Source organism: Populus alba, chromosome 9 (assembly GCF_005239225.2).
Source record: "Populus alba chromosome 9, ASM523922v2, whole genome shotgun sequence".
In the NCBI taxonomy this organism is placed as follows: Eukaryota; Viridiplantae; Streptophyta; class Magnoliopsida; order Malpighiales; family Salicaceae; genus Populus; species Populus alba.
Window position 1 is genome coordinate 5,193,827 of NC_133292.1, and position 27,250 is coordinate 5,221,076.

General features: G+C 36.0%; 3 protein-coding genes across 6 annotated transcripts; all 3 read right to left on the bottom strand.

Annotated features, from left to right (window-relative positions):
• Positions 1–44: 44 nt before the first annotated feature.
• LOC118035268 (F-box protein At4g18380-like) lies at positions 45–2,225 on the bottom strand. Its single transcript, XM_035040805.1, has 3 exons — positions 2,174–2,225; positions 1,621–1,811; positions 45–1,181 (listed from the first exon to the last, which is right to left on the bottom strand). The coding sequence occupies exons 1-3, from the start codon at positions 2,223–2,225 to the stop codon at positions 45–47; spliced, it is 1,380 nt and encodes a 459-aa protein (XP_034896696.1).
• Positions 2,097–7,077, bottom strand: LOC118035180 (serine--glyoxylate aminotransferase). The gene is made up of 6 exons (XM_035040694.2): positions 6,828–7,077; positions 5,241–5,453; positions 4,729–5,013; positions 3,530–3,896; positions 3,206–3,416; positions 2,097–2,424 (listed from the first exon to the last, which is right to left on the bottom strand). The coding sequence occupies exons 2-6, from the start codon at positions 5,443–5,445 to the stop codon at positions 2,287–2,289; spliced, it is 1,206 nt and encodes a 401-aa protein (XP_034896585.1). The 5' UTR covers positions 5,446–5,453; positions 6,828–7,077; the 3' UTR covers positions 2,097–2,286.
• A 1,444-nt stretch (positions 7,078–8,521) lies between these two features.
• On the bottom strand, positions 8,522–25,276 carry LOC118035179 (protein CHROMATIN REMODELING 5-like). 4 transcript variants are annotated; one of them, XM_035040692.2, is made up of 31 exons: positions 24,954–25,276; positions 23,268–24,093; positions 23,050–23,120; positions 22,273–22,710; positions 21,014–21,238; positions 20,769–20,852; positions 19,944–20,003; positions 19,721–19,824; positions 19,433–19,484; positions 19,258–19,321; positions 18,750–18,843; positions 18,569–18,656; positions 18,249–18,383; positions 16,669–16,860; positions 16,497–16,564; positions 15,815–15,908; positions 15,594–15,718; positions 15,439–15,502; positions 15,030–15,242; positions 14,228–14,470; positions 13,981–14,091; positions 13,706–13,792; positions 13,328–13,510; positions 12,833–12,913; positions 12,445–12,690; positions 11,379–11,534; positions 11,083–11,260; positions 10,821–11,002; positions 9,754–10,107; positions 9,577–9,670; positions 8,522–9,473 (listed from the first exon to the last, which is right to left on the bottom strand). In XM_035040692.2, exons 2-31 carry the CDS (start codon positions 23,974–23,976, stop codon positions 8,989–8,991), a joined length of 5,280 nt encoding a protein of 1,759 aa, XP_034896583.1. In that variant the 5' UTR covers positions 23,977–24,093; positions 24,954–25,276; the 3' UTR covers positions 8,522–8,988. The 4 variants fall into 4 exon arrangements, with proteins under 4 accessions (XP_034896583.1, XP_034896584.1, XP_034896582.1 ...); XM_035040693.2 differs by having other exon boundaries at positions 23,050–23,117; positions 24,856–25,276; XM_035040691.2 differs by having other exon boundaries at positions 24,856–25,276.
• Between the last annotated feature and the right edge of the window lie 1,974 nt (positions 25,277–27,250).

The window sequence follows — 27,250 nt, forward strand, 5'->3', positions numbered from 1 at the left end:
TGAATCATGTCAAAATGAACATAAAATTGGTTTAACTTCACAAATCAAAAGGAATCCATTGTCATTAGATAGCTCTTCTTCATCTTCACTATCTCTCTCACAGCTTCATTAAATGCCTTCTTTTCACTTTCTTCCCCATCAAAACCAAACAAATCAGACTTGCTGCCATTTCCAATCTGCCCATCATCATTGGGCCTAAGCACAGCTAGGGTGGCTCCTCTTATTATGTACCCATTTTCTGGCAACTCGAGCACGGGCACATACCACAACTTCATGCTCAAATCAGGCACTCGGGTCCTCTCCAAAGATGAATCTGTACTTGCCACCATTGATTTCATTGAATTTCTTATCTCGGCGACCTCATCCTTTCCCATACAAACCCTCCCTTGCTTGCATACATCACTTGCTATGATATTTTCAAGTGCGTGATGTTCTTCCAAAACCTGCCTCATCAAATAATGCCTTGCTGAAGCAGCAAGCAGGCAAGAAATTGTCCGTACAATTTGTAACTTCATTTGACCGTCAGTTAAGACTTCTCCGTTGTTTTCAGAAAAGTCGTCTGATGATGAAGGTTGCATTCTTTTCTGGAAAGATGTAGCACTAAGAATAACAAAATTCTTTATCTCGCTACCAAACCTGGCTTTCCATTTTAGCAATGAATCATTTCCCTCCAATCCTGTCATGCCACCATCAGAAGGAAGCTCCATGTGCATAGTTTTAGCTTGTTGGAAGTGCTTCAAGACTTCTATAGGTGAATAAAAAGAAACAGTTTTCCGGTCTGTATCTGACCTGTCAGCAATGAAACGATGAAAGAAATGGAGTGGTTTGGCTATCAACTTGCTAATAAGAATCTTGAAAAGATTTCTTCTTAATCTGTTGTCTGCTTTTGGGTTGTGTTTGCGAGGAGGGATGGAGAGAAATACTGTGTCGGCTTCGAAGACAAGCGAAGCGAAGCGCTTGGAGACTGAGATGCATCGAGTGAGAGATTTAGCATCACCTACTTTGTTGAAGATAACGAGGAGAAGAGCATCAGGAAGGCGATCAAAGCAATCTTCGTCCATGGAACTTTTCCGAGATGTTGAAGCGAGGAGAATGATAGGACATTTAAACAGATTGATTGAAGAAGTGGAAGTCCTTCTTTGACCAAAGGTTTGAACATGTTTCCCAGTAAGCCCCAGTTTCTGACTTTATAAAAGATAACGTTAAAAAACCAAGATGGTTTTGACTGGCCTTTCATTTTATAGCAGCTGACGCCACGAGAGTTGACCAAGAATAAGAATAACTGAATTGGGGTTTCAATTTGTTGTTTAGATCTAGAGCTTGATAAAAAAAATTCCCAATTCACAAATGAAACCTGGGCCACTGTCCAAAGGAGATATGACACATTTATTCTCGGCCATAGCCAGAAAGGAGGCAGAGATCATGTCATATGCTTGCTCGGAACAGGAGTACCGTGTGTTCGTGTGCTAATTATTGAAATAATATTTGGTTTCAAACATTATGTTATACGAAAGCCTCTAAATTAAGAGAATTCTAAGCATGCTGTAACTGAATCTGATTCCATTAAAATCCAGGTATTTACGGCTTAGATGGAGAAAGCCAATCAAAAGCGGGCGTCACCTGTGAAATACTATCCATTCCAAAAGCCAATGTTGGAAATCCGGAAACCAGAAAGTCTCTTGGAAACAAGACCTTACCAGAACTCTCATCGATCCAAATATCAGACGAAGATTTGGTCGATGAGGTATATCTGATGCCGCGAGAATTGAGAGTTATACGAGGAGCACATACCAGAGCAAAAACGAGTGGGACTGCGAAGAATGAAAACTGGCAGACCAGCCTCAATCAAGAAACTATAGACATGTGAGATAAGTTTTTCTCCAAGCAGCATCTTCAGCAATCAGCATCCATGAAACTTCAAGTAATGCTAGCATTACTCGGCCTAGCATACATATGCTTTGGTATCCAGTGATAGCTCTTATAACCACAATACACGGAACAATTTAATTCCGACGAGTACTTATCTAATTCTTATCTGCATTAGGAATCACCTGTCTTGTTGATGAATTATCAGATACGACATTGAATGTTAAATGTGCTACAAAAAAGAAAACTAGACTGGATTTGAAGGTGTTTCAAATACATGATCTTGTAGTAAAAGGCAAAGATTTACATAACGAGACCTCGGGAGCCTCAGAATAGTACGAGCACAGGCAGGAGAACATTATTTCAGTGTTTCTGGAAGCGAATGACAGAAAAAGAATAATTACATTGATGGTATTTCAATCAAACCCTGGAAGCGATCAGAGGGGTATTATTCTGCAGATAAGCACAAGCAGCTGCTACTCCACTTCCCAACTTTACTGGGTAACCCACATCCTTGAGTATCATCTCCACTCCAGCAAGGCAGCCCAGCAATTGCAGCTGAGAAAATAAATTGCATGCAGAAAAAGAATGAGGCAGGGCTACAATTAAATATGACTGTTATGGTGAGTTTATATTTTCCTAGTCATTAACTTGAAAGGAAATGACAAGGAGAGGAAATATTACAATGTTTGACAGAGAATGAGGGTCTGATTAAGGAATCAGGACCCATTTGGCAGAGTTATGACTGTCTTAGCACAAACAGGCTAGCATGACTGGTAATTAAGACTCAATTTCTCCATCACCTTGTCCTAGTTATAAAAGCTTAAAGTTGCAGTAGTTGAACATTTTTGCTGGAAACTACAGCTAGTTAATCCATTATACTGTGATCAGAGTTTAAGAGTTATCCAAAGAAGCTTTGAAGTTTAGACAGTAGAAGGATTTTCAAATCCTCGGTTTGGGTCCTTAGACATTATGACTCAAGAATACGAGTCCTTGGACATTCAATTCCAAAGCAGTCTGTCTGCCCAAAATTACCAGGTCAAAATGCTGATAGGTAACAAATTGTAATGACTTCTTACCGTTAATTTTATTATTTTTCTCCTCGATGCATGGCTAACGAATACAGTCACACAGGCAAATTGTTTCATGATTCTTTAATGCAATTTGAAGGATTGTTTTTATTTTAATATACACTCTTGTGGATTATTTGTGTGCTACTGTCAGCAATGTCTTCATGTACTCAAGTATCCTTCTTGGATTTATTCTTAAGATGGTGTTTCTGAATGATGTTTAATGAATCACATGCACATGTCAAAAGGATTTGAGAAATGAAGGTTACCTCGTTCAGGTTGCCGAGATGCCCTATTCTGAAAACCTTGCCAGCTACTTTGTTAAGGCCCAAACCTAAGCTTAAGTTGTATCTTTTCCATCCCCTCCTAACAATTTCTGCACTATCAATGTACGGGGGAACAACTACTGCAGTCACTGTGTCACTGAACCATTCCTCCTTTTGAGTACAGTTCTTCAAGCCCCATGCCTCCACAGCAAGCCTACATTTTAAAATTCAAGGAGTCATGAATTGTGCATCTGTCAGACAATTCAATGATTGAGAGATAACTTTCTGAAATAATTAAAAGGAAAACATAAAAGAAAAGGGAGTAACCTTGTTGCTTTTCCCAGACGAGCATGCCTTTCAAACACATTCTCAAGCCCTTCCTCAAAAAGGAGATCCAGTGCTGCTCTAAGTCCATACAACAATTGGATGGAAGGAGTGTATGGCCAAAATGTTCCGAGGTTGTAGAACTTCAAATAGTCCTTCCAGTCAAAGAAGACTCTAACCGACTTTGCAGTTTTAGATGCCTCGATAGCTTTAGGGCTTGCACACACAATACCCATCCCGGTAGGAAGAGAAAGAGCCTTTTGAGAGCCAGTTAAAGCCACATCTACTCCCCATTCATCCATACGGAAATCAAGGGCACAAATGGAGGACACTCCATCAACAAGGAAGAGAGCTGGATGGCTGTAGTCATCTGAGAATCATTGAAAAACACGAGATCCATCTTACGTGATCAAGATTAAAATTAAACGATGAAAGAACTGAATTACAATATCCAAAGTCACAGAATTAGAGAAAAGCTGAATGCTGGAGCAGCTCTATGTTGTTTGTCAAATAAAACATATAAGCTAATCTAACAATCCAAAAAATTAGAAGCTTAGAACTGATCATTTCCAATAAATGGGCGAGGAACGCTATATTTTCCACGTAATTTGCACCGCGTAAGTCCCACTTCCACCCTAAAAAATCCACCACAAAGTACACTGCAGTATGCTTCACTCAAGCATTTTAAACTCCATTGATTTATAAATGCCATGAAAAGCTTCTATTAAAGTATTTATTAGGGATAGGTAAAAGAAGCACTACATCACTGGAGCAGATGTGCAAATAAGACTTAGAATCAACCCTCTGTAAGAGGTACTATTTTGCACATTGAATAACCTTCAGGGAACCAACATCAAGCTTGGAGATCAGCGGACACCGCTTTCGAGTTTCAACTCAAAACTCTCGAGTAGTTAGGGATCTTTCTCTGTATTTAGGTGCCTCAGTCGGTCCCCAGGCAACTCATGCAGGCCTAGCTTTCATGTTCCAGAAGTTAGACAAACATAAAAGGTCAACGACTGTAATAGGATCATATGCTGAAGACAACGCATATTTTAACTAGTTTATGCTGGAAAAGATCCTTCATTTTCTTTGGAGAAACATCTAAGCAAGTAATATAACCGATTAAGGACTATTAGCATACATAGGCACTTTATCATTGCTGCTAAGGTTTGCCACAGACAAGCACTAGCATATACACTTACCAAGTATTTTTCTAACTTTAGCCAAGTTGTTGGTAACTCCAGTTGCTGTCTCATTGTGAACAATGCAAACAGCCTTAATGGTATGTGCAGTATCTTCCGCAAGTTTTGAGGCCAGGATGTCAAGGTTGGCACCTTGACCCCAGTCACTTTCTACAACATCAACATTGAAACCAAGGCGTTGTTGCTGATCAATCCAGAGCAAACTGAATTGGCCTATCAAGAAAGACACAGTTCGATCTCCAGGAGACAATGTGTTGGTAAGTGCACTCTCCCATGCACCAGTGCCTGAACCAAAATAGCAACGTCAACTAACACAAACTACTATTAACTGAAATATAAAAAAATAAATGTCTCCAATAAGATGGCATAAGTTATCAAACACTTCCAAAATCCTTACGACACACTGGCATCCAAGAAGTCTAAAGCATTTCACTGTATTTGGATTTGTGCTCCAGATGAATTACAAACATTTTAGAATTTAAGACCCGGTGAGGTGACTGCTGCAACAGTACCTGTGGTTGGGATGAGAAATGGAACTCCTGAGGTGGTCTTGAAAATCTTCTTCACATCCTCAAGAAGAGTTTTTGTCATGGCTGGAATTGCTGGTGAACGGTAATCCTCGTTGTTCCTATTCATTGCCCGAATGACTGGTTCCGGGATGTTAACCGGCCCTGGAACAAACAGATGATTCCTTCCTGGTCCATAAAAGTAGTCCATCTTCCCCCCTGCAGAATACCACCAACAAACTATATCCATCAAAACACCTTAGCTAGAAAATCACAGTGCAGAAATCAGTGTTCACAACCCTCCTCGGAACAATTCATGTAGGTTTATGTACTTTACTAAATTCTTAAATCAGGAAAACATTATATATGTCCAACTACACTTCCTAGGAATTTTTGTGCCGGCAAACAAAGTTAAGAAATCAAGCTGAATTTCATTTTACATAGTTTCATTTGGACAATTCATGCAGTGCTGTTGTATTCAAAATAGGCTTAACCCAATACAAAATACCACATACAATTAGATTTTGGAATGAAAAAGAGCCAAAAACTTAAATTGCAGTTGCAAGTGCTTTGGTATGAAAGAAAGAAAAATGTAGGAAGGCTGGAAGCTATATATAGCTTATTGGAAGAATCTGTGTTAGTTTGTTGAAAGCTGTAATTCTGCCCTTCACTCAGGATTTACAACTCCTTTTCCTTTCCTGTCTTTATTGTTTTATCTTCCTTTCCTTTTCTTAAAAAAAAAAAAACAACAACAAAACTCAAGCTTTTTCCAAGAATTATTGGACATCAATAGTCACCTCAGCCCTAGTCATCCTTGTTGCATAGGGTTCATTTGAAGGCATGCTAGGTCTTAATACAGGAACTGTCTTCTAATTGCCTAAATCTCCACCATTCATCCTATGATTTAAACTTAAGACACCCGAGTAAAATCTTAAAGTTTAAACCACTCAGCTATATATCTCCTTGGGACATCATCGTGAATTTTTATCAGTTGCTTATTTTCTATCATTAATTAAAAACTGACACTACATAAAATCTAAAAGATAATATGGCCTTAATTATATGTTTTGTCTACCCTCAGTTTCTCGGCTTCAAATACAAAATTAAAAACTTCTTCAACTATAGTTCTATAAGGAGTGAATAATACACTTATAATAACGTATAGAAAGGACATCAACACCATGCCTTTTCTCCCTGGTAAAAAAGAAGTTTGTATATGGGAAAGTAAAGCATGCTACGTACGTAATGATCAAGGAAATCAGAAACAGTTGATATCAATGTATTCATGCCATCACATCTTATAAGAAATTATGAAAAGCATGCCAGTGTGTTAATCCTGGTAAATCAACCCTTTTCAACTCCTTAAAGTAGAAGAACCAAAACAAGATTGAAAGCAGTAACGAGGTCGGTGTATTTCAGTATTTGTGTGGTCGTGTCAGTGTCTAGCAAACCATCAAAACAAGACCACACCTCTGATAAGAGCAGAAGATGAACTAAGATATATAGATAGATATACAACAAGTACGTACACACAAAAAAAAGAAAAAGAAAAGATGAGAGTAGCAGGAGAAAGAGTTGTCAGGTATAAATTACCAGTTGTGGTGAGTTTGATCAAAAGTGTGTCTCTGCCTCTCCTTTTCTTTTTCCTGGTTCTTTGGCAGTGTTAGGGGATGAGTGCCTATAGGCTGTAGTGAAAAAGAAGCTAAGGAGGAGAATTCAGTTTAATAAGAGGGCGGGAGAGCCAATCAATGTCCCAAGTGCGGTCCTCCTTTCACTTGCGTGGCAGATAAGAGTGACTGCCTATTGGAATCCTGCGGCTAAGAATGACTGCCATGGCCAACATTTTTGGCCTGCATCCGATTTCGACTAACGACTGCTACAATGTTCTTGTTGAGGGTTTTTCTTTTTCTTATTTGCATCTTTGTCCTTGTATTTTGCTATCTTTCAATTCTAGCTGTCAAGGTTTTTGCTCAAGTGGAGTAAAATAGTTGGAATTAAACGTTCAGAAATAGGTGTAGTTTTTGTTGGTGTTATTATGGCAAGGGCATGAGGTAAATATATTTCTTTATTTGGTGGACACAAAACAAATTGTAAGACATCAGGGACTGAACAAAATTAATGGATTATCCACTCTCTTCTTCTTCATTTCAAAAATAAAATACGAGAAGAGGAAGAATACCTCCCTTGTTTTGGCACGACATGCATAGTTTTTGGAAGCAGGTAGTATGAGGTTGAGAAAGCAATGTGAGAGATAAAGTGATAAAGTGCTATCAACCACGCTTCACTTGTGGGAATCAAGGCCACACAGCACTTTTTAATCTTGTCTCTTTACTTCCTTCTCATAACTTATGTTTCTATCTCCTTTTTTGCTTGATTTTTTCATATAGATACAAGGGGGTGTTTGTTTGTGAATATCGTTATTTTTAAAAATATTTTTAATTTTAAAATATATTTTTAATTTTTAAAAAATTATTTTTAATATCAACATATTAAAATAATTTAAAAACACTAAAAAAATATTAATTTAAAGTAAAAAATAAATTTAAATTTTTTTAACAAAAAAAAAAATACTTTTAAAATACAAAAACAAACAAGCCATTGCTTACCCTCTTTTTTTATATATATAATTATTTCTTTAATTTTTTGACATCTACCATGAACGATATAAGATGTTGGGTATTATTTTGGCCTCTCGTCTTGTACGAATTTCTAACCACAAAAGGTAGGATCATGTTATTTGAAGTGCCAAAAAACAAAAAGACATGCCCAGAAGTTTTATATACTCTTCGTGATTATCAGTACAAATAACTACAACTGTCCTCCAAACATGAGGGCTCTTCTTTGACAAGCTACAGGGATTCATGTCAAATCGCAGCTAACCAAAAAAAAAAAAAGAGCCTGCTCTAGCAGGAATCATGTTATTAGCCTCCTCCACTTCTCCCTTTTGATGGGAGATTCATGGAGCTTTGGGAAAAACCTAGCATCCACACATTCAACTAAAAAGTCAATCTGCATAATATACGAGGCCATTGCACAGGACATACAACACACATCCAAAAAATACAGACCCAGGCTAGGGGATAATATACAGGGACATGAGAAAACTCAAAACCTAAAAGCATCTGAAACCCAGGCTAATAATATACAGGACAATCCACATACAGTAGACCGAAGCAGCTTATCATCGTGTGCCACGGACAGAACACAGCTACTAATAACATTGACAAGTTTTATTAGTGTCTCGACAGGAACAATAAGGTTCAGAATAATGAAGAGCTGAAACTGTATTGGTAAAAGGGAATCAAAATTATTCAAAACTGATAGTCTGATAATGTACACTTCTCTCAAGGCATAATACATGTAATATGTTCCGCTCATTTATTTATATTTTAAATTGAATGAAATTCTAATATTTCTTTCACTAACTCCACTTTATATACGTAAAACCAATTGCCCAACTCATTTCCTTGAACAAAAAATTGCTACAAGACCACATCCATCCTTCTCATGTTAATTAATTTTGGCCATCCCCCCAGGCACCTTTTGTACATTTATGCAAATTCCCCATCCAACGGATATTTCAGATCTGCCAGAAAGAAACTAAGTAGGAATTGGCACCTTATTACTCTGATGTTGAAAAGAATTCCACAGTATAGCTAATGACTGAAGCAGTGATGGACCATGGGAAAGCCATGGGGCTTATGCCTTTAATCAGTTGCTCTCCTTCCCTCAAGCACTAAGACTACTTTATACCTTACGTCAAATTTTGTTTTGGAGTAAAACCAGTTTGCCGCACTCGGTGAGGTCTCTCAAAAAAAGGCCTATTATCAGGTGGTCCTGCCCCAAGAATCCCCAATGAGTTAGGGTTGGATAACCGGGTGCCCGATGGTCTTTGTAAGGGGGATTGAAATTGGGGTTGAATATCAGCTTCAGCTCTTCTGCGTCGTTTCCACGCTACAAATTTCCCAGAACCATGACCTCTGTTTATTGGTTCTGACATTGCATAGGCACTTTCATTTTTATATCCAATTTGCCGCTCAAAATTTCTAGAAAGGGGAGGGAAATTGTTGGGATTGCTGTCTTTGTCAAGAGAACCATATGCAGCACCATTGGCATGAGAGGGTCCAGCACTTGCATCTTCCTCCTGCTCCTGTTTAAGTTTTGAATAAATCTGACGAAGTTTCTCGCCAGATAAATTTGAAAAAGTAGAAACATAATTCCATAATCGCATTGTCATCCCTGGGAAAACATTGATTTAAATGAAAAGAAGCGGCAGAGAAAACCAAAAGTAAATAAAAAAGGGGAAATAACTTGAACATGTATAGGATGGAGAAACACATACTATCCTGTTTATAACGCTCTTCCTCGTATTCTAAGACAATCTGGTCTATTCTCCGTCCAATAAGCTGTAAATAGTTCCGAATTTTCAAAAGCACCTGCAAGAAAAGGTTGAACATAAACTTCTAGCATCCAAAAAATATCACTACACAACAGCCTATCAGAACAAAAGATGCTGTACCTTTTCCTTTGGTAGGTCAGCGCTGGTAGTCTGCAACTTGTTAAGACGTTTCAGGGTTTTAATTTCATGAAACATGACTTCTTCACACCATTCCATCCATTTTACTTCCTTAAACTGCTCACATAATTCCTCATTGTCTGACATCTCACCCTCCTCTTTTACTAACTGTTCAACTCTCTGTGGTCTCTGAGGCCTATTCTTGCTCGTTTGTACACTAACCATTACAGACCCAGGCTTCATTTTCTTGCCCCTGTCCCGCAAAACAGAGATGTTCAGAAGATTCTCTCTCCCCTTCTTGGAGGCCTTCCGACCTCCTTTAGCATTTGCTTTCTTTCCACCAATAGCTGCAAGTTCCTGATTGAAAAGGTGCTAGTTATCATCACATAAAATCCACCTCACTTCAATGCAAATTATCAATACACAAAATTCACCACACTTCCAAATTAGATATGCGACAGAACTATAACGAACAATTAAAAAAAGGCAAGCATGCAAGTTCCTGATTGAAAAAAGAAGTGCTCGTTATCAGTACATAAAGCCCACCTCACTTCAATGCAAATTAGATATGCGACAGAACAGTAACTAACAATTAAAAAACAGGCAAGCACTTACAGAATTACTGCCATCTGATACAAGAATATCATAGGCAATGGATGATGAAACTTCAAGTTTTAATCTCGCACAATTTTGACAGTCAAACTTGGAAGCTTGTCAAATTAATATACTTGTGTCTTCTGTGACAATTGTTTAAATGGTAACATGGAGTTTAACGATACAAATAGCATACAACTAAAATACAAAACAAAAATTTGCAAGGGCAGCTGAAAATATCAAGACTTAAGATTGCAAAATTTTGGCTGTTAAACTAGGAAGCTAACTTAATTAATATACTCCCGTCTGTTGTAGCAATAGTTTAAATGGTAACTGGAGTTTAACAATATAAACATAGCATACATGCATAATGGAGACAAAGCTTTGCAAAGATTACAGCAAGAGACTGGATGAAAGCATAAAGAAAGCCCTGTTTTCCAGTTTTGGCATTTCCTGCTTTCCAAATGATAGCTTACCATCTCCAGAAGTGCATTAGCACGATCCTTCAAATTTGGAGCACGTGGTAAAAAGGTCTCATGATGCTGGAGTTCTGCTGGAGCAATCTTCTTCGAAAGGCCAAGCCTTTCATCTAACCGTATCTTCTCCCAATTGCCAAATCCATGGTAGTGTATTCCCAGAAGCAATCTCGCATCATCAACTAAGGAAAACACCATAATCAATCAGCTAAAGGGATTATTATCCTCTAAGATAATAATACAAAAGATAGGAAATGCATACTCTGATTCCAGCCACAACCCTTGGACCAGTTTGAAGGCTTCAGGTACATCAACACTCGAAACTGTGCTATGGGATTTTCATAACGACTAATTCGCTTTGCTAGTAGCTGAAGTTCTTGCACACGGCTCAATAGATCATTTGCCTTCACAGGGACACCAAAAAAATCCAACAAAGGACCCTAAAGAAAATCCCATTTGAAATTGTTGAATCAGAAAAGGTAATTATGGTATTCGACCACAAACATATTTATGAGATGCAGCACCTACAAAAAGTGTGCATAGCAAGAATAACCAAACCTTTGGGTCCAGATTTCCAACTTCAACTGCTTCTCTACAACCATCAACCAAAGCATCAAAAAGCTCTATCTGTGCATCAGGTGGAGCTGCCGCAACTGTTCCACCAACCTCCTCAGCTATCAAGTCTATTTGGTTCAAGTTCCCAAACTTAATCACCTAATTCAAAAAAATAAATAAAAAATAAAAAGAAAATCCAAACTTTAGCCAAGCATGGCTAGTAGAAACATCTTCTAATTAAAATGAAAACAAAAAAAAGGGAAGAAAAAAGGCTGTCTTATAAACTTCCACAATGCCAGAAGCACTCTAAGCTTGGCCAGTTCTCACATTTAACCAGTTTAATCTGCATGGCACTTCCGCATATTGCACAAATTGGACGAGTTATCAAAGATCTTCCAAGTAGTGAGAAAAGGGAAAGAAGTTACAGGGCTCATATTTCCTTCCAGGTACCAATATAAAAATTTCATTGAACTAATAATTGTTTATTAATACTTTTGTTCCCACTAAAGTATCAATTAAAAACGAATTGTGGTGGAGTCTTATCAGGAATAAGAATATTTCCTGCTGTCATCAAGCAGCTGGAGTTGGATTCTCCAAAATTTGACGGAATTGAAAGAATCCACATTTCTCAGATCCTATTTTCAGGTTAACAATGTTGCTATTACATTCAATTAGATTACACGCAGAAAGTAAAAATTTGCAAAAGAGTGTATGACAATGGCAGAACAGATACATAAGAAAACTGATTTTGACTAGTTAAATTTGTCTTGCAGGTATAGAAAGAAAAATAGGAAAAAATAAACAATATCCAACCAACAAATTCACAGAATGAGAGCGAGGAAAAGGTTAAGAACCGATCCCCACATTAAGAAAAGATGAATGCACTGATTATATAATATGAATTAAATTAAAAAACTCGTGAAGTTAAGGAATCTGAAAACATGTGTTTTTTATCTCAACATTTCAAACAAGAGAAAAGATGTAGATATACAAAGTTCTAGACTGTCTTAAAAGGATTTGTTTTCACTTTTAACAATCTCGAAAATTGAAAGATAAATTTGAAGCATACCACACGAGAAAAGCGTAAAGCATCTCTCTTAGGCAGATTTCCATGAGACCATTCTCTCACTTGGAAGGATGCTCCCTCGATCATTGGTGCTAAGGGGGCAGAATAATCTGCTTTTCGACGCTTGTGCACTCTCTCCTGTGGTTCTGGTGGCTCAGAACCTTTCTTTTTCCGTTTGTTACTTCTCCCAGGTTGATTATCCTCTGCATAACTCTTAGTATTTCTTGCAGCACGAGGAGCTAAAGCATCCTAAAGGGAGAAAACAAATATCACACAAATAAAAATATGATAATTACAAAAGAAATGAAATGAACATCACTAGTCATTCAAAAAACATGTCAAGCTGTCATCTATAAAATCTTAAATCAAATTCAACAAAAGAGATGCATACCTCAGCTTCAGCTACAGCATCTGGTTTTATCCAACGACTCCAGAAACTCCCATCATCTTCGGCACAACAAAAATTTGCAACCTAGATGTAATCCACAAATAAAATAATCAGCAAACTTAATTGTGAAAGAATCAATAAATATGACAACACATCCCCCCTATGCCAACCACAAGAGGGGAAATAGATTTGTCTTTTGTGCATTTTCTCTCTTCCTCGAACTTATAACCATCATTTTCTTTTTCCCAAGCACCTGGTTATTAGACCCAATAATACACACTATTTACTTTAAGTCAATTTAATTCAAAATTGATACGGTGTTGCAAACCTTAACACAATTTTATAAACACATAAAAGAGCGTACTCATTTAAGATTTTAGACCTTCAAAACTACCCTAATGTAAATGTAGCAGCAGAACCTGGATATAATCAAAACAGAAAAGGTCCAGAAATAAGCAGTGGAATTCCAACATAGAAAATAATGAATTATTTACTTGCCTTAAAAGCACCTAACAATTCATTCCCTTGCTCTCCCCCAACTTCCTTCTCCTCCACTTTCTCTGCTCTTTCAAGAATTTCATCAATATCCATACTTAAGAGTCTTTTCTTGCTTTCTTCATCGTTTCTGTCCTCTTTAAAGAGTTCCTCAGCCCCGAATCTTAAAATTGATGAGAGCTCATTCTGCAATCAAAGTGAAAAAAAAGTGTAAGTGCAATAGTTCTAAGGGACAATAGTACAGCAACTAACAGAATGTTAGAATGCCACAATAATCATACATACAAGAATTCAGCCTACAATTGAATATCCATATTTAGGATTAGAAACATAGAACAGTACCAACAAAAAACATGAATTATGGTTTGATTATGTTCTTACTTTATCAAAATAACTCCCTTTTTTTGTTTCTTTCTTTTCCAATCTACCCTCTGCATTTAGTTTTTGGATCACCAAATGGTCGAGAACCTATAAAGAGCAAATTTGACAAAAAAAGTTATGCAAACTAATAGGGTTAAATACTATTATACAACATAACAGAAAGTCGACATATTAGATGTGAGTATCATGTGTGGATACTATTATATGCAAATGAACATGACTGTTAGGATGAAAGAAATGAAGTGCACTGATAGAAATCGACTCCAAGAATCTACCATCTTCTTCTTAGCTCTCTCTAGGATATCTTCCTCAACGCTTTTGCTTGTCACAAATCTATAGATGTTAACAACTTCTTGCTGCCCAATTCTATGAGCTCTGCTCATTGCCTGATAAATCATCAAACAATTAAGCAACATCTGTTTCCTCTAAACTAAATAATTCAATTGATAGAAACAAAGATCCATGATGGTAGTAGAGACTAAAAAAACATGGAGTGAAACAAGTTTTCATTCTGCTTATAACCTGTAGGTCATTTTGAGGATTCCAGTCTGAATCAAATATTATAACCGTGTCAGCAGTTGCAAGATTGATGCCTAAGCCGCCAGCCCGAGTTGAAAGAAGGAAGCAGAAATCATCACTACCAGGTGCATTGAAATGTTCCATTGCCTGCTGACGCAACTCAGCCTTTGTGCTACCATCAAGCCTTTGAAATTGGAACCCTCTGAGTGACATGTATTGAGCTATTATATCCAACATTCTGACCATCTGCAGCAGTTGACCAATGCCACAATTCATTTGTCATTTAATATGCTTGTATACCTTTTAAGGTAAAATAAGTTGATATAATATGTCTAAGACCAAGTTTTTCAAATGGTCACGGCACCCTGCTAAAAACTCAGCAAGGTGTCAGTTGAGGCTAGTACTCAGTGTTTGATTCAATTGTGAGGTATAACGGAATTTTAGAAAGTGGAAATGAAGATGCATTAAGGAAGTTGAGCATCATCAGTTCACAAGTAGACAGCCCTGGTACTTGGAAAATACCTAATCAATTGCGTACATCCACTAAACAAATGATGAGTTTCCATATCCAGTCCAAATTTGACTACATAGGCAATAAATCATGAATACCAAGAAAATGCACACTACAAACCATCGTTTACCCTCATTACAGTTAATCAGCTTATCCACATTTCACTACGATGCTGACCCAGATTTGAAGAGATCATAATATTATTTATAGCTTCTAAGGGATACCTAAGTAATTTACAGTCAGAAAGCATATCTATGCAAGGAGAATAACAACAAAAAAGCTAATGAAACAAACCTGGGAGAAAATAAGGACACGATGTTTTGTCTCGTGTAATCTGACAAGTAGCTTGTCAAGAATAACCAGCTTTCCACTGCTTAAGATAATCCTCTCCAGTTTACTGCTATCATTGGTACTGATGTCCCCACCATAACCATGATCCGCACTTTCAAATAGGAAGGGGTGGTTGCAGCATTTCTTCAACTCTACCACAATATTCAGAAGTGAAACCTGGAAACATTAAACAACTAATATTATCAGTTTTCAACACAGTAAAAAACAACGTACAGCTTCAGTCACTTCTAATCTATAAATGAAGTACCTCTAATGTTTGACTCAAAATTCAGTGATGTCACCAATTGCTGTTAGAATTACTTTCCATGCATAAAGTTCTAATAATATTCATGATTTCATCAAAGACACTAACCTGATTGCCACGAACTCCTTTGTTCAGGTCATGGAAGTTACGTTCCAAAATCCATTTATAGTATCTAAACATATGCAAAAATCAAAAATTACAAAAGCTGTCAAGAAATAATCCAGAAGAACATCACTTTATCACAAATGGAAAACATCGCTCACTGTTTCTGGAGAGGAGACATTTCAACCCTCAGAATGCGCTCTATTTTGGGAGGCAAGGATTTCTCCACATCCTTGATAACTCTTCTGAGAATGTGAGGCCTCAATTCCATGTGAAGATTAGCGAGCTACAAAAAACCATAGAAACTTAAATTAACTAAGTGTAGAAAAATGTGTGTGTGTGCCAACTGTGAAGAAAAAGCAAATACAACAGTGTTATGTACCTCATTTTCATTAAAAGAGCTAAGATTCTTATAATTGTGAACAAAATCATCCTTACTCCTGAACTTGTCAGGATCAAGAAAATGAAGCAGAGCCCTGGCACATTTTGAGAAGAAACAAAAATCAATTAAACCAGGCAAACAGCAACTGAGGGCAAAAACACTAGAGAGGAAAAATTAAACAAAAAAGGGAAAAAATCAACAATGAACTTTCTTTGAACAAAACAGAGCAATGAAGACAGCTCTCATGTAAGGCTGGCTTGCAAGCCATCATAAACAATCAGCAGAACCAACATGCCAATGACCTCCTAATGAATTCCATTTTCAAAATATGTGCAAAAAACAGATTTGACCAACATAAAAATATCATAACTAGTATCAGCAGTTTTCCCCAGACAAAGGGTGCTTATTTCACGCATGTTTAATAATGTGCCAAAACAAATAGTTAAATGAAAGAAAATACCAAAACAAGCGAACAGAACATGTGATTGCACCAGAAGCTCTTATCTGAAGAGTTGGTAAGATAAGAACTGTATTTAAAAAACACAGTCTATGCTATAAACAGTTTCCTAAACTTTACAGGCCTTCATAGTTATCGTATCTGGGGGGCAAATTTGGCACAGGATAATTCCTGAAGTTTGAATGCAAGAACAATAACAGTGAGTTAGAGGAAATGAATAAAAACCATAGCTCTTCTACACTGTTCTGCAATGGAGTGCCTGTAATTAGCAATTTGTTCTTGGTGCTAAATTCCTGCAGGAAAAAGAGAATGAATTATCCAAATAACAACTAAATCAACCAATCACAGCATACATACAAAATACTGAGCACCAAAATTAATTGTAAAGTGCCATTACCAAAAGAGTTGTGTACAACTGCGCTTCACTGTTCTTTAACCTATGAGCTTCATCAACCATTAAATAATTCCACTTAATCTTGGACAGAACAGCCTTGTCCTTCAGAACAACTTCATATGTGGTCAACAGAGCACTGAATTTTATAGGCTGGCCAACTCTCTTATCATTGTAAAATTCGTATTGCTGACAAACCTGAAACCAAGGCTAGAACATGAATAAACACAACAAAAAAAGCTATAATGAAACACAAAAAACGATAACCTACAATTGAAAGTAACACCTTGCAACATGAGTCAAAAGAACATAACAAATATTGACAGGGTGAAAACCAAAATCCTTTTCTATCTGGGTCATTTTCCCCACCGTCCCATTTGTTTAAAGACTCGACTTATTTTAAGACAACAGGTTGATTTTTAACCATGCCAGTGTAGCCCAAAAAACCTTGTCTCAAAAGGCAACAAGGGAGAGGAATCCCAACTCCCTATCTCATCATGTAAGTGTTTCACAAACAACCAAAACTAATCTACAATGGATGCTGGAGAATGCCACCATGATGCATGATTTTTCTAGGTCGTGAAAAGAAAATGTTTGATTAACCAGATCATGAAGCACAGCTGCCATCATTAATTACAGCGCTTTTATTCACAGACAAGTTCAATAACTCCCCCCCAAGACAAGTTCAATAACTCCCCCCCCCCCTCTTTTCTGTCTTGCACTGAGGTAAGGCCTGCCTCCAAAGCTTCTCAAGGATAAGAAAATCGCTACTGGCATGCATACACAGCTGGGCCTGTTTGGGATTGTGGTAGCGATTGCGGTTCAAAGTGTTTTTCGCCTAGAAATGCATCAAGATGATGTCTTTTCATTTTTTTTAAAAATCATTTTTGATATCAATGCATCAAAACAATCCAAAAACACTAAGAACTATTAATTTTAAGCAAAAAAAACATTTTTTTTGGAAACGCAGTCCAATCCGCATTTCCAAACGGGCCCTAAATCAAGGCTTTTGAGCTTTCCCACTCATTCCCCATATCAAGATTTTTTGGATGCCTGAGCTTTAATAACATGGACTGCTTGATAAGTAGCAATGTTTTTTAAAGAAGAAAGTATCTAGAGAAAAAAAAGTAAAGTACAGAGCTGGAGAACAAGACATCCCTCTAAGAAAAAAGCATATATAATCTAGATCAAAGTATATTCCAATCTCTTTTAGCATTCCCTAGAGAATTGAGCCTAAAAGGACTTGCTGCTTGACATTGAAAAGAAGCCAAGAAATTAAACTAACTTTCAGGTTTTAAGACTTTGATGACTTCTGGAACTCTTTGGTCAAATTCTTCTAGTTTTTAATTTACCGGCACTGACAACAATAAAACCAGTACTTTGTGCAATATTTGCACCTTCCTGCAGTTATAATTGACAGAATCTCACATGATCGATAGTAATATAACTATAACTTAGACAAACATTATGATTTTAAGATCCGAGAATCTAATTTGAATTGCATAAAACAATTAAAGACCAGATGCCGGTATAAAGAAGGAATTAAATAAATAGATTTATCTCAAAGACATGAAAAAATGACTAACCTCTCGACTAGCACGAGTACCAACATATACAATAACATTCATATCAGGAAGCCACTTTCTAAATTCTTTAGCCCAGTTAGACAAAGTTGATAAGGGTACAACAACAAGAAATGGTCCGGAGATCTGCTGAGCATTCTGCAGAGTGAGAAAATATGTAAGTTTCATAACATGATCAGTTAGCATGTTTAAAAATATTTTAAAAAAATTATTTAATGCAATTAGAAGGGGTCCCAAGAATAAAACAATTAGAAAAAATATACAGGATTAAAAAAATAATTAAACAAATTCCTTGGGTTGTTCAGGAAAAGAAAGGGTTTTACCTGAAGAAAACCAAGCATGGAAACTGACTGAACTGTTTTTCCGAGACCCATCTCATCAGCTAAAATGACATTTGTATCATTTCTCCAACTAAGAATGCAAGTGACTAATTAGGAAATGTACCAATGACATTAGGTTTCAAGTTAGTCAACAATTTTCCCTTCAAGCAAAAGATAACCATACCTGTTAACTAGAAAATTCAAACCCTCAAGCTGGTAATCACGAAGCTTTCCTCCTCTCAACCATTCAGGCTGTTCATCAAGTTTCCTTAAACTTGCTAAGAGAAAAGGAAAAAAAAACGCACATGCATTTAAATTTATTTGCACCATATCACACTAAACATCATGCAGAGAATTTCTGGCGCAGCAAAGACTATAGCTAGTTTTTTTCTTTTACAGAGAATTGCCCACATAAGTTTTTTTTTTATTTGAATAAAGAGTTATGCTAGCAAAAATTGGAATTAGAAATTGGAAGAAAACAAAAGGATATTTGACTATTAGAACAAAAAAAACTGCCTACAATTTGCTAGTAGGACAGTAACATAAAGCAGCAAAGCGAAAACAATCCTCAGTTTTCAGAGCAGAACTTGAGCTTTTTAAATTACAATGCCACTCATTTTGCAGGTCGTAATTATCCAACTTTTCATCTGACATGCAGTCCCAAAAAACAATAGCTACACCAAGTCACAGACCTTTTCCTTTCTTGCGCTGTAGATCCACCATTTTCCCCTGTACAGCAATTGCAGCCTCACGTGTCTGCAAAAGAAATGGTAGCTACAAATGAGTGCTGCTTCATTCATGTCAATTGCAAGGCCATAATTTTCTAAGAAAATTGTAGACCAAAAACACAAATTATTTGTGCCAGACCTTGTACTCGTCAATAGCATCTTGTGCAAAAGCAATATCTACATCCTTTTCCCTGCACCACACATCATTGCCTATTAAGTAGCATAGCAACTCTCACAAACACCTATGCATGCATCACTACTTCATCAGTGGATATCTAGAGGCTAGGCTAATTTCACATGTATGTTGTTGAATCCCATAAGCCAGGAGATATGACCACGTCTAGGATGTGATTATCAATAACAAAAGGTACATAAGAATTTCAGAAGTACCACCAAAAAATCACAAGACTGGTATAGTTTAGAATACCAGGTTGCTTCAGCATAAGATAGTCCTCGCCACTTGACAAAATACTCCGGCACGACATTACCAGAGCTATCTTTAGTAATTCGATCAGCAATAATTCTCTCCACCTACAAAAACATATGAGCAACTAACAAGAATTGGAGAGTGACAAGAAGATTTGTGGAATAGTGTAAGATTAAAAAAAAAAACTGGTCAAAGACTTCTAAAACAATGCTGCAAGACAAACCTGACTATTTTGCTTAATTAGATCCAAATCCATTTCCTTGCTCACGTCATTGACCTCAATCTGATAGATAAAAACCAAACATTTGAGGATAAACTAAACCATCCCAAATAACCAATTAGCCATGCAGGTTTCTTTTGTATTGAAGTAAAATATGTAAAACCAGAAAAATAATTCTGATAAAGGAATAAAATATGGAAGGAACAGTTCCATGAATTAAAATGCAAATGCTGTTTTCCCAAAATTAAAAATTCAAGAATTTCTAGTTAAGAAACAGAAAATGCACCTTCAACAACGGCAAACCAATTCGAAAAACTTAGATCCAAAATTAAAGGAAAGGGTAAATGCTTTCTGAATTCAAATGTATGAAAGACAAAAAACAAAGGCACATAAATTACCATTCAGTATATTTTGGTTAGAACTCAGTATTTTGTCATCCTGTAAGAACTAATCAGATTATTCATAATGTAAGAAAAGATAAAAAAAGGATCAAATATTTCTTCCAGCTATAAGTGCCCCTCAAATATCATCACCAGTGTTGGACTTGCTAAACCATCTTGACAAAATGATCACCTGATTTTCAGGAAACAAGGCAACTAAATGCCAACTGTATAACCTATTCAGTCTGGATCCTTAGAAATAATGATCTAGAACAGCATGTGAAATTACTGAGCCACAGAAGCTATTTCATTGTTATAAAAAAAAAAAATGTGCATTTCTCGTAATTACAGGTATCTCACATTCAGATCAGGCAACAGATGTAAATTATTATTGAGTGTTTTCATATCATATCAAAACCCTTTTTAACTTGTAAAGCAAAAGGTATACCTCCTCGCGTGTAAATGATCTCCTGTACCTCACATCTTCCATCACTTTTTTAGTGTAGTTCAGTACCTTCTTAAATCCACTTAGCTGGTGACACAACAGCAGACAGTGTAAAGTGTAAACAACAGATCCAAGGGGGGGAAAGGAAAATTTTCAAAGCAGAATAAATTAAACTTAAACCAAAAAATGCATTTGATTATTAGAGCTTAAATTGCATGCATGAGAAACAGAAATAATAGCAATTATACATTTTGTAAGTCAGAAAATGGTTTCCATTGGCAGTGCATATGTGACTGGCCTTTCCACTTTATCAAGAACTCCATTTCTTTCCAATCAGGCACAGAATCAAACAGGTAGCTTAACAGAACAGGCTCCGTTGATCTATTGTTCCTCATTGCATCTTCAGCTGTGCCCCTTGGCTGATGCCACAGTACCCTTTCAATGGAGTCACCATCTTCTTCTTCAACTTCATCCTATTTTGGAGAAGGCAAACAAAATAAAGAATAACAATAGCATACCAAAACTAGTTGACCTAATGAGAGAATCCATTAAAGCACTGAATTTAATATTCAAATCCAAAGTACAACCACAATTGCCAAAACAATAAAAATAACATGAAGAAATATCCAAAGTAGAAACAAGTACATATAAAACTATAGCTAGAAGATCAAGAGTTCTGGTTCAAATGATTCCCGGTCATCATTCACCTTTCCCAAAAAAATATTTTTTGACAGACCTATCTTGTGGTAGAGGTTGATTTTCAAAATGTTTTTCGCTTGGAAATGCATCAAAATAATGTTTTTTTTTTTATTTTTTAAAATTCACTTTTGACATCAGCACATCAAAACAATCTAAAAGCACCAAAAAAAAAAATTTGAAGGTAAGAAAAAAAAAAAAAAAAATTTTTTTTTCAAAAACATGGTTGGACCACAATGCTGAACAAGGCACTAGAATCCTCAAACTATAGCACTAGGACCAATTTAACCTCATTGATTTTGGCCAAAACAATTAAATATAAAATATTTTGCTAAACATAGAAACGCATGGATTCTACAAGAATCTCCTAGTGCAAATGTCCCCTAGAGAGCATACATTATTTTAAGAGTTTGTCCAGCTTAAAAATCACACAGACACGGCAAACCCAGCTTGCTGGCTAGGGCAGGAAAAAGAGAGGCCTAATAACAAACAAACACACGTGTAAAAACAAAGTTTTTTTGAGTTAAAAAAAAAATACTTTCACTTTCTAGGGAGTTCCTGGAAAACTTGCAAGAACTCATGCAACTTCAATTTTAAGAACTTGATGAAAAGAAATATAAGAAGCAAACTTACAACATATATACATATGTATATATATGGATCAAAACAAGCAGAAAAACTCATTTATGCAAGCCCTAATCTATAAGATGATATTTCTAACCAAAAAAACTATATCATAAGATTTTTTCATCCATGTAAAAAAAAAAACAAAGCATTGTAACATCGTAAATTATATTATGATAAACTGCACCTTTTGGGCATTCTTCTTTTTCCCTTCACCAGTCTCTTCGCTTTCATCGCTTTCAACATATGACACCTTACGAACTGACCTACTAGAAGTGCGAACCTCATTGTTTCTTCCACCAATGTTTGTTGACATAGTGGACCGAGCATTAGATTTGCGGAGATGATCACCTCTTTGAGTCATGTTCTTGAAATCTTTGTCGCTGTCAGAATCCTCTGCCGAATACTCATCCTCTTCAAACAATGTTTTCCCTCTCTTTTGTCGACCGGAAGCACGTAATGATGTGTGCTCTCTGGCAGATTTTGTATTACACCCACCTTTACCCTGTTGCCTGCCCTTAGGTTTTTTTGTGTAATACGAATCATCATCATCTTCATCATCTGAGATAACCCAATCATCACTGTTAACTTCTTCATCTGAATCTTCACTCTCCCCATCTTTATCCTGGTTTTGGTGAAAAGGCACTTCGTCAGGGTAAAAAGAATAGATGTGCAATATTGGTATGAACTTTATTATCTGAATCCACAGGCTCTTCTTGTCATGCCTTGCAGCATGCACAAAAATGTAAGTGCCACATTATAAAAATAAGGCAATAAACTAATAGAAGAATGGAAGGTTAATACAAATCAAAGAACAATAAATTGGACTTAAGAACAGCAGATTGAAATAAAACATCATGAAAATTGCCCTGACATGACTAGTGATAAACCCACGTGCTGTACAAAATACAAAGGCAATGAACCATACTTCAAATAACAACTATGAAAGTGCAACGACAATAACCTTGCCCCCCATGTGACCACTCAAGGCGCCATAATCAGGGTCAAAATCTGCATCATCAGGATCATCTTCTGCTAGCAATATCACAAAAATTTCAGCTCCAACATTAAACAGTAAAAGAAATTACCAACTACTAAATAATATTCAAGCATCTCATAACTTGTTTTAGTGAAAATGGTATTGAAACCTAACAGAAAATGCAACAGTAACAAAGAAATTACCATCTTCGTCTTCTTCCTCATTATCACCATCACCATCATTATTGTCATCATCATAACCTTCACTATTGTGCAAACCTCTAGACCTCCTCCTGGACACATTATTCTTGATTGGTACAGGCTTTGATTGCAACCTGGAGCTCAAATCAACGGGTTGGCTAAACCCCCTACAACGCATCAAGTCACTTTGATCCTCCCCGTCCTGCTCATAGTATTCATCAGACAACATCTCATCTGCAGGGACATCAGAATGGCCTTTCCCACCCCTACCTACTTCTTTTTGTCCCTCTTCATCTTCTGATTCTAATCTACCATCCCTTCCATTTGATACATTATCTTCTGACCCTTCTGCATTTCTATCCTCTGACTTGGAATCCTGCCTGGAATCTGATGCCCCAGGAGTAGCCATGGGTTGACAGTCCTTCCAAAAACTGGAACCCCATTTTCCAGCCACATTTCTCCTTCCAGAAGGTTGCAACTCTGAATTACTCACACCAGCACAATTTTCAGCAGCTAAATCACTCTGCAACCTACCTGCAGCATCTGGTTCGCTTTCATATTGCACATCCATGTTCCTATCCAGTTCTCTTTCACTGGAATTCACATCTACATCCTCATTGCCTAACATTCTACCTGTAGCCTGACCTTGCCCTTTTCCTTCTAGGACACTCTGTGATACTGCTTCAGTTGTATAGTTCCTGCAAAAAGCCATCCTCTCACATGGAATTTCAAAGGTAATTATTTCCCGCCTTTCCCTATCTGAAATGCTTGCTGTGAATTCAATGCTGCAGGTAACTTTTCTGTTGTCTCTTACGATCTCCCTCAAGGCCTGGAAACAATAGAAAACCAATAATTAATTAAAATCAACATACAAATAATAAAAACTAAAATTGCGCTTCACAAAGGTGTTAGCAAAAAACACACTATGAGAAAAAAAATTGTCTTCAAAAAGAAGAGTTCAACTTTTAACCCCGTACTCTTCACTGTATTAGCTAGCAAAAAACAAAACCCAAAATTGTAAGAGAATAAATTTCTTTATGAAGTGAAGATTAACGGGTTCTTTTCAGATAGCAGATATCTGAGTAATCAAATCTTGATAACAAAACCTCGTTCATTCCACAATACATTCACTAACTAGGACTGAAGAAGATTCTGATCACAATTTAAACTGGCGATTGATGGTATTCAAAAACTATAAACTAAAATCGAAAAAAAAAACACTTGACTTAAACCAAAACCAATGGAAAAAGACTAAAGACAATCAGAAACAAGTTCCTAATAGTTCAGATGATACTAGAAATGAAAGAATTATCAGAGCAGGCTCAATACAATCAGAAACCGAAGCGAAATAATCACTAAACCCACTAACAAACAAAACAAAAGATGAAAACAAGTCAAACAAAGCAAACTATAGATCCATGAGTGAAGCCGCAAAATCAAATGACTACACACTTAAACCTCCAATTTAGAAACCCTAAAACGATCAAGAAACCCTAAATTCGAAATCGGAAACGTTGAATTCACGTTAGTAAACATCGAAAAGAGAAAATCGTGCCGAAAATTGCAGCCTATTATTAAACAAGAAGCTAACCTCAGTAAATGAAGAACCAAACTGATTTATCTAGCTAATTAGGTCAAGATACTTTTAAAAAAAAACAGGAGAGGGTGCGCAGTCTAATATCGGGGCACCTTACAAATCGCCGGCGACCAATGAGTTTGACAAAAAAAAAAGGGTGTCGTTTAGGATGTTTCGGTTTAAATGTTAACGGGTATGGATTTTTTAGTATAGCCGGCGGTTGTTGCTTAGATGCGCCGAGGTTAAGAACGGTTCCCGATTGAAAGGAAGACGACGAATCGATTTTGGTATTGATCGTCGATTGGTGTCCGTGAGAAAAAGGAGAGAGAGATACCCACAAGGTGTTCGTTTTTTTTCCTAGAGAGAGAAAGTTAGAGATTTGTTTCTTGTGTTTTTTTTTTTTTTTTGGTAGAGGGAGTGCAGAAATAAAAAATAATAATAATTGATTACGGTTTTGGAGCTTTTATTTATTTTGGAGGAAAAACGTGTTTATAGTTAAAAACATTATAAAAAAAAAAAAATCTCTCTTAGTTTTGTGTATTTTGGAGCCAATGGCATGAGCCCACCTGGCGATTGATCGAACGGTAAGCGTGAGACGGGTTCTCAGGAGTGGTGTCCGCTGCTTTCAATTTCAAGGGTTGAAAAAATAAATGCAAAATGGGGGTTGAGCACTTGAGCTGAGTGAAGGAAAATGCCCTTGCCGAGTTTTTCTTGCCCTCCGGAACGTGGATGACAAAAGGCTGAAAAAAACATGTAGAAATTTAATTTTGTAGATATTGAATCAATGTTACTATTAAACTTGATATTATAGAAAATAATTTTTGTATTAAAAATATAAAGAATTCAGGATAAAAAGTGAGAACAAAGTTAACAACATTATAAAAATACCAAGTCCCACTGTTATTGTTTGTGTAGATATAAAACACTGTGAATTAAAACAAAACCAGCTCTTAACACAAACAGTTGCAAGGCAACGGGGAAGAGGTAGGGTTGTCTTATTGTTGGAATGCATTTAGCATTAAAGGAATGATTGAAAAGAAAATAATCAGCATAAGTTTTGGAGCAATTGCAAACCATGAGGAGTGGGCACTTAGCACTGGTGTTACCTACGTAAAGACACCTGGAGCTAGGGCTACCTGGCCCTTGCGCAGGGTAGACTCGAGTGCCACCTGTCGCCTAGATCTTGGCAAAAGGCCTTGCTGTCTATGGTAGCCCCGTTGCCAAGTGACGCACAAGCAGCCCAAGTGTCATGTGATGCTTCCCATTGTTATTATAATATTATTACTTATAATAAAAATAGTATTATTTATACCACAACTTATAATATTTTTAGTATTCAAACTATTAATTATAAATAGAATAATAATATTTATAGCATAAATAATACTATTTTTAATGCAAATATTTTAAATTTTAATAACAATAATAATATTTTTTAACGCAAATACTATTCATAAATAAAACTATTTTTTATATTGATACTTTTAATTATAATGCTCATGTCTGAACGCGTCCACGTCCAACCTTAATTTGGGTCTGAAAGCGTCCATGCCCAACTTGGGGTTGGGTTAATTATTTTAAAAAAATAAAATATACAGGTTTTCTTAATGCTTTCTTATATAAAAAAATATAAATGTAAATAAAAAAGTTTATATATTCATTTAATTCGATAAATTAAAAATTATTTATGCCAATAAATACAAGAAAATACTTGTTAATGATAATTGAATATTAAACTAAAAAACAAAAAGATAAATATAAGTTAAGATACTTAATATCATAACACAAGCCATGTACCCCATTAGTGTTTGGTAATTTATTTTATTAAAATCAATTTTTTAGTTAGTCACATGGTAATAGAAATATATACATACATACATACATACATATATATATATAAACAATTGAATAAAATCATAAAAAAAATATTATACAAGATTACACTTATTATAAAATAAATGTTACCATTTTACATGAAAACCAATTAAAAACAATATTATATTTAACCAAATACTAAATTAGAAAGCTAAGAAATAAATATGAATGGAGATGTAATCAAAACATAAGTCATGAATTTAAATGTATTTAATAACCTTATTTATTGGAATTAATGTTTTATTTTTTAAAAAAAAAAGATATGCGTAGAAAAAAGATCAAATAAAACTAAAAAAATATAAGCAGTGCTACACAAAAAAATAATACCTCCTAGTATCATATTTTTTTTTGAAATCTTATACGTTAACCAAGCAAGAATTGAATCATGTTTTATTAAAAAACATTAAAAAATTTTGTTAAATTTTTAAAAAATACCTATAAAAACATCTAATACACTTTACTAAACCCATCAATGACTTCAAATGATAATAAAAAAAAATCCAACAATACAAAATCAACTTAAAAATAATAAATA

Bases quoted from the DNA above. Each gene is read 5' to 3' on its own strand.
- LOC118035180 (XM_035040694.2), bottom strand. From the start codon at position 5,445: ATGGACTACTTTTATGGACCAGGAAGGAATCATCTGTTTGTTCCAGGG. The intron at 3,897-4,728 runs GTAAGTGTATAT...AATGATTCTCAG, and splicing joins TAAAGTTAGAAAAATACTTG to ATGACTACAGCCATCCAGCT. The intron at 2,425-3,205 runs GTAACCTTCATT...TTATTTTCTCAG, and splicing joins ATCTCGGCAACCTGAACGAG to CTGCAATTGCTGGGCTGCCT.
- LOC118035268 (XM_035040805.1), bottom strand. From the start codon at position 2,225: ATGTTCTCCTGCCTGTGCTCGTACTATTCTGAGGCTCCCGAGGTCTCG. The intron at 1,812-2,173 runs GTAAATCTTTGC...CATTCTTCGCAG, and splicing joins GGCTCCCGAGGTCTCGTTAT to TCCCACTCGTTTTTGCTCTG. The intron at 1,182-1,620 runs GTGACGCCCGCT...TTATAAAGTCAG, and splicing joins GAATGGATAGTATTTCACAG to AAACTGGGGCTTACTGGGAA.
- LOC118035179 (XM_035040692.2), bottom strand. From the start codon at position 23,976: ATGGCTTTTTGCAGGAACTATACAACTGAAGCAGTATCACAGAGTGTC. The intron at 19,322-19,432 runs GTCTGGCACAAA...TTTCTTTTGCAG, and splicing joins ATGCTATTGACGAGTACAAG to ACACGTGAGGCTGCAATTGC. The intron at 18,657-18,749 runs GTATGGTTATCT...TTGCATTCTTAG, and splicing joins TTGAATTTTCTAGTTAACAG to TTGGAGAAATGATACAAATG.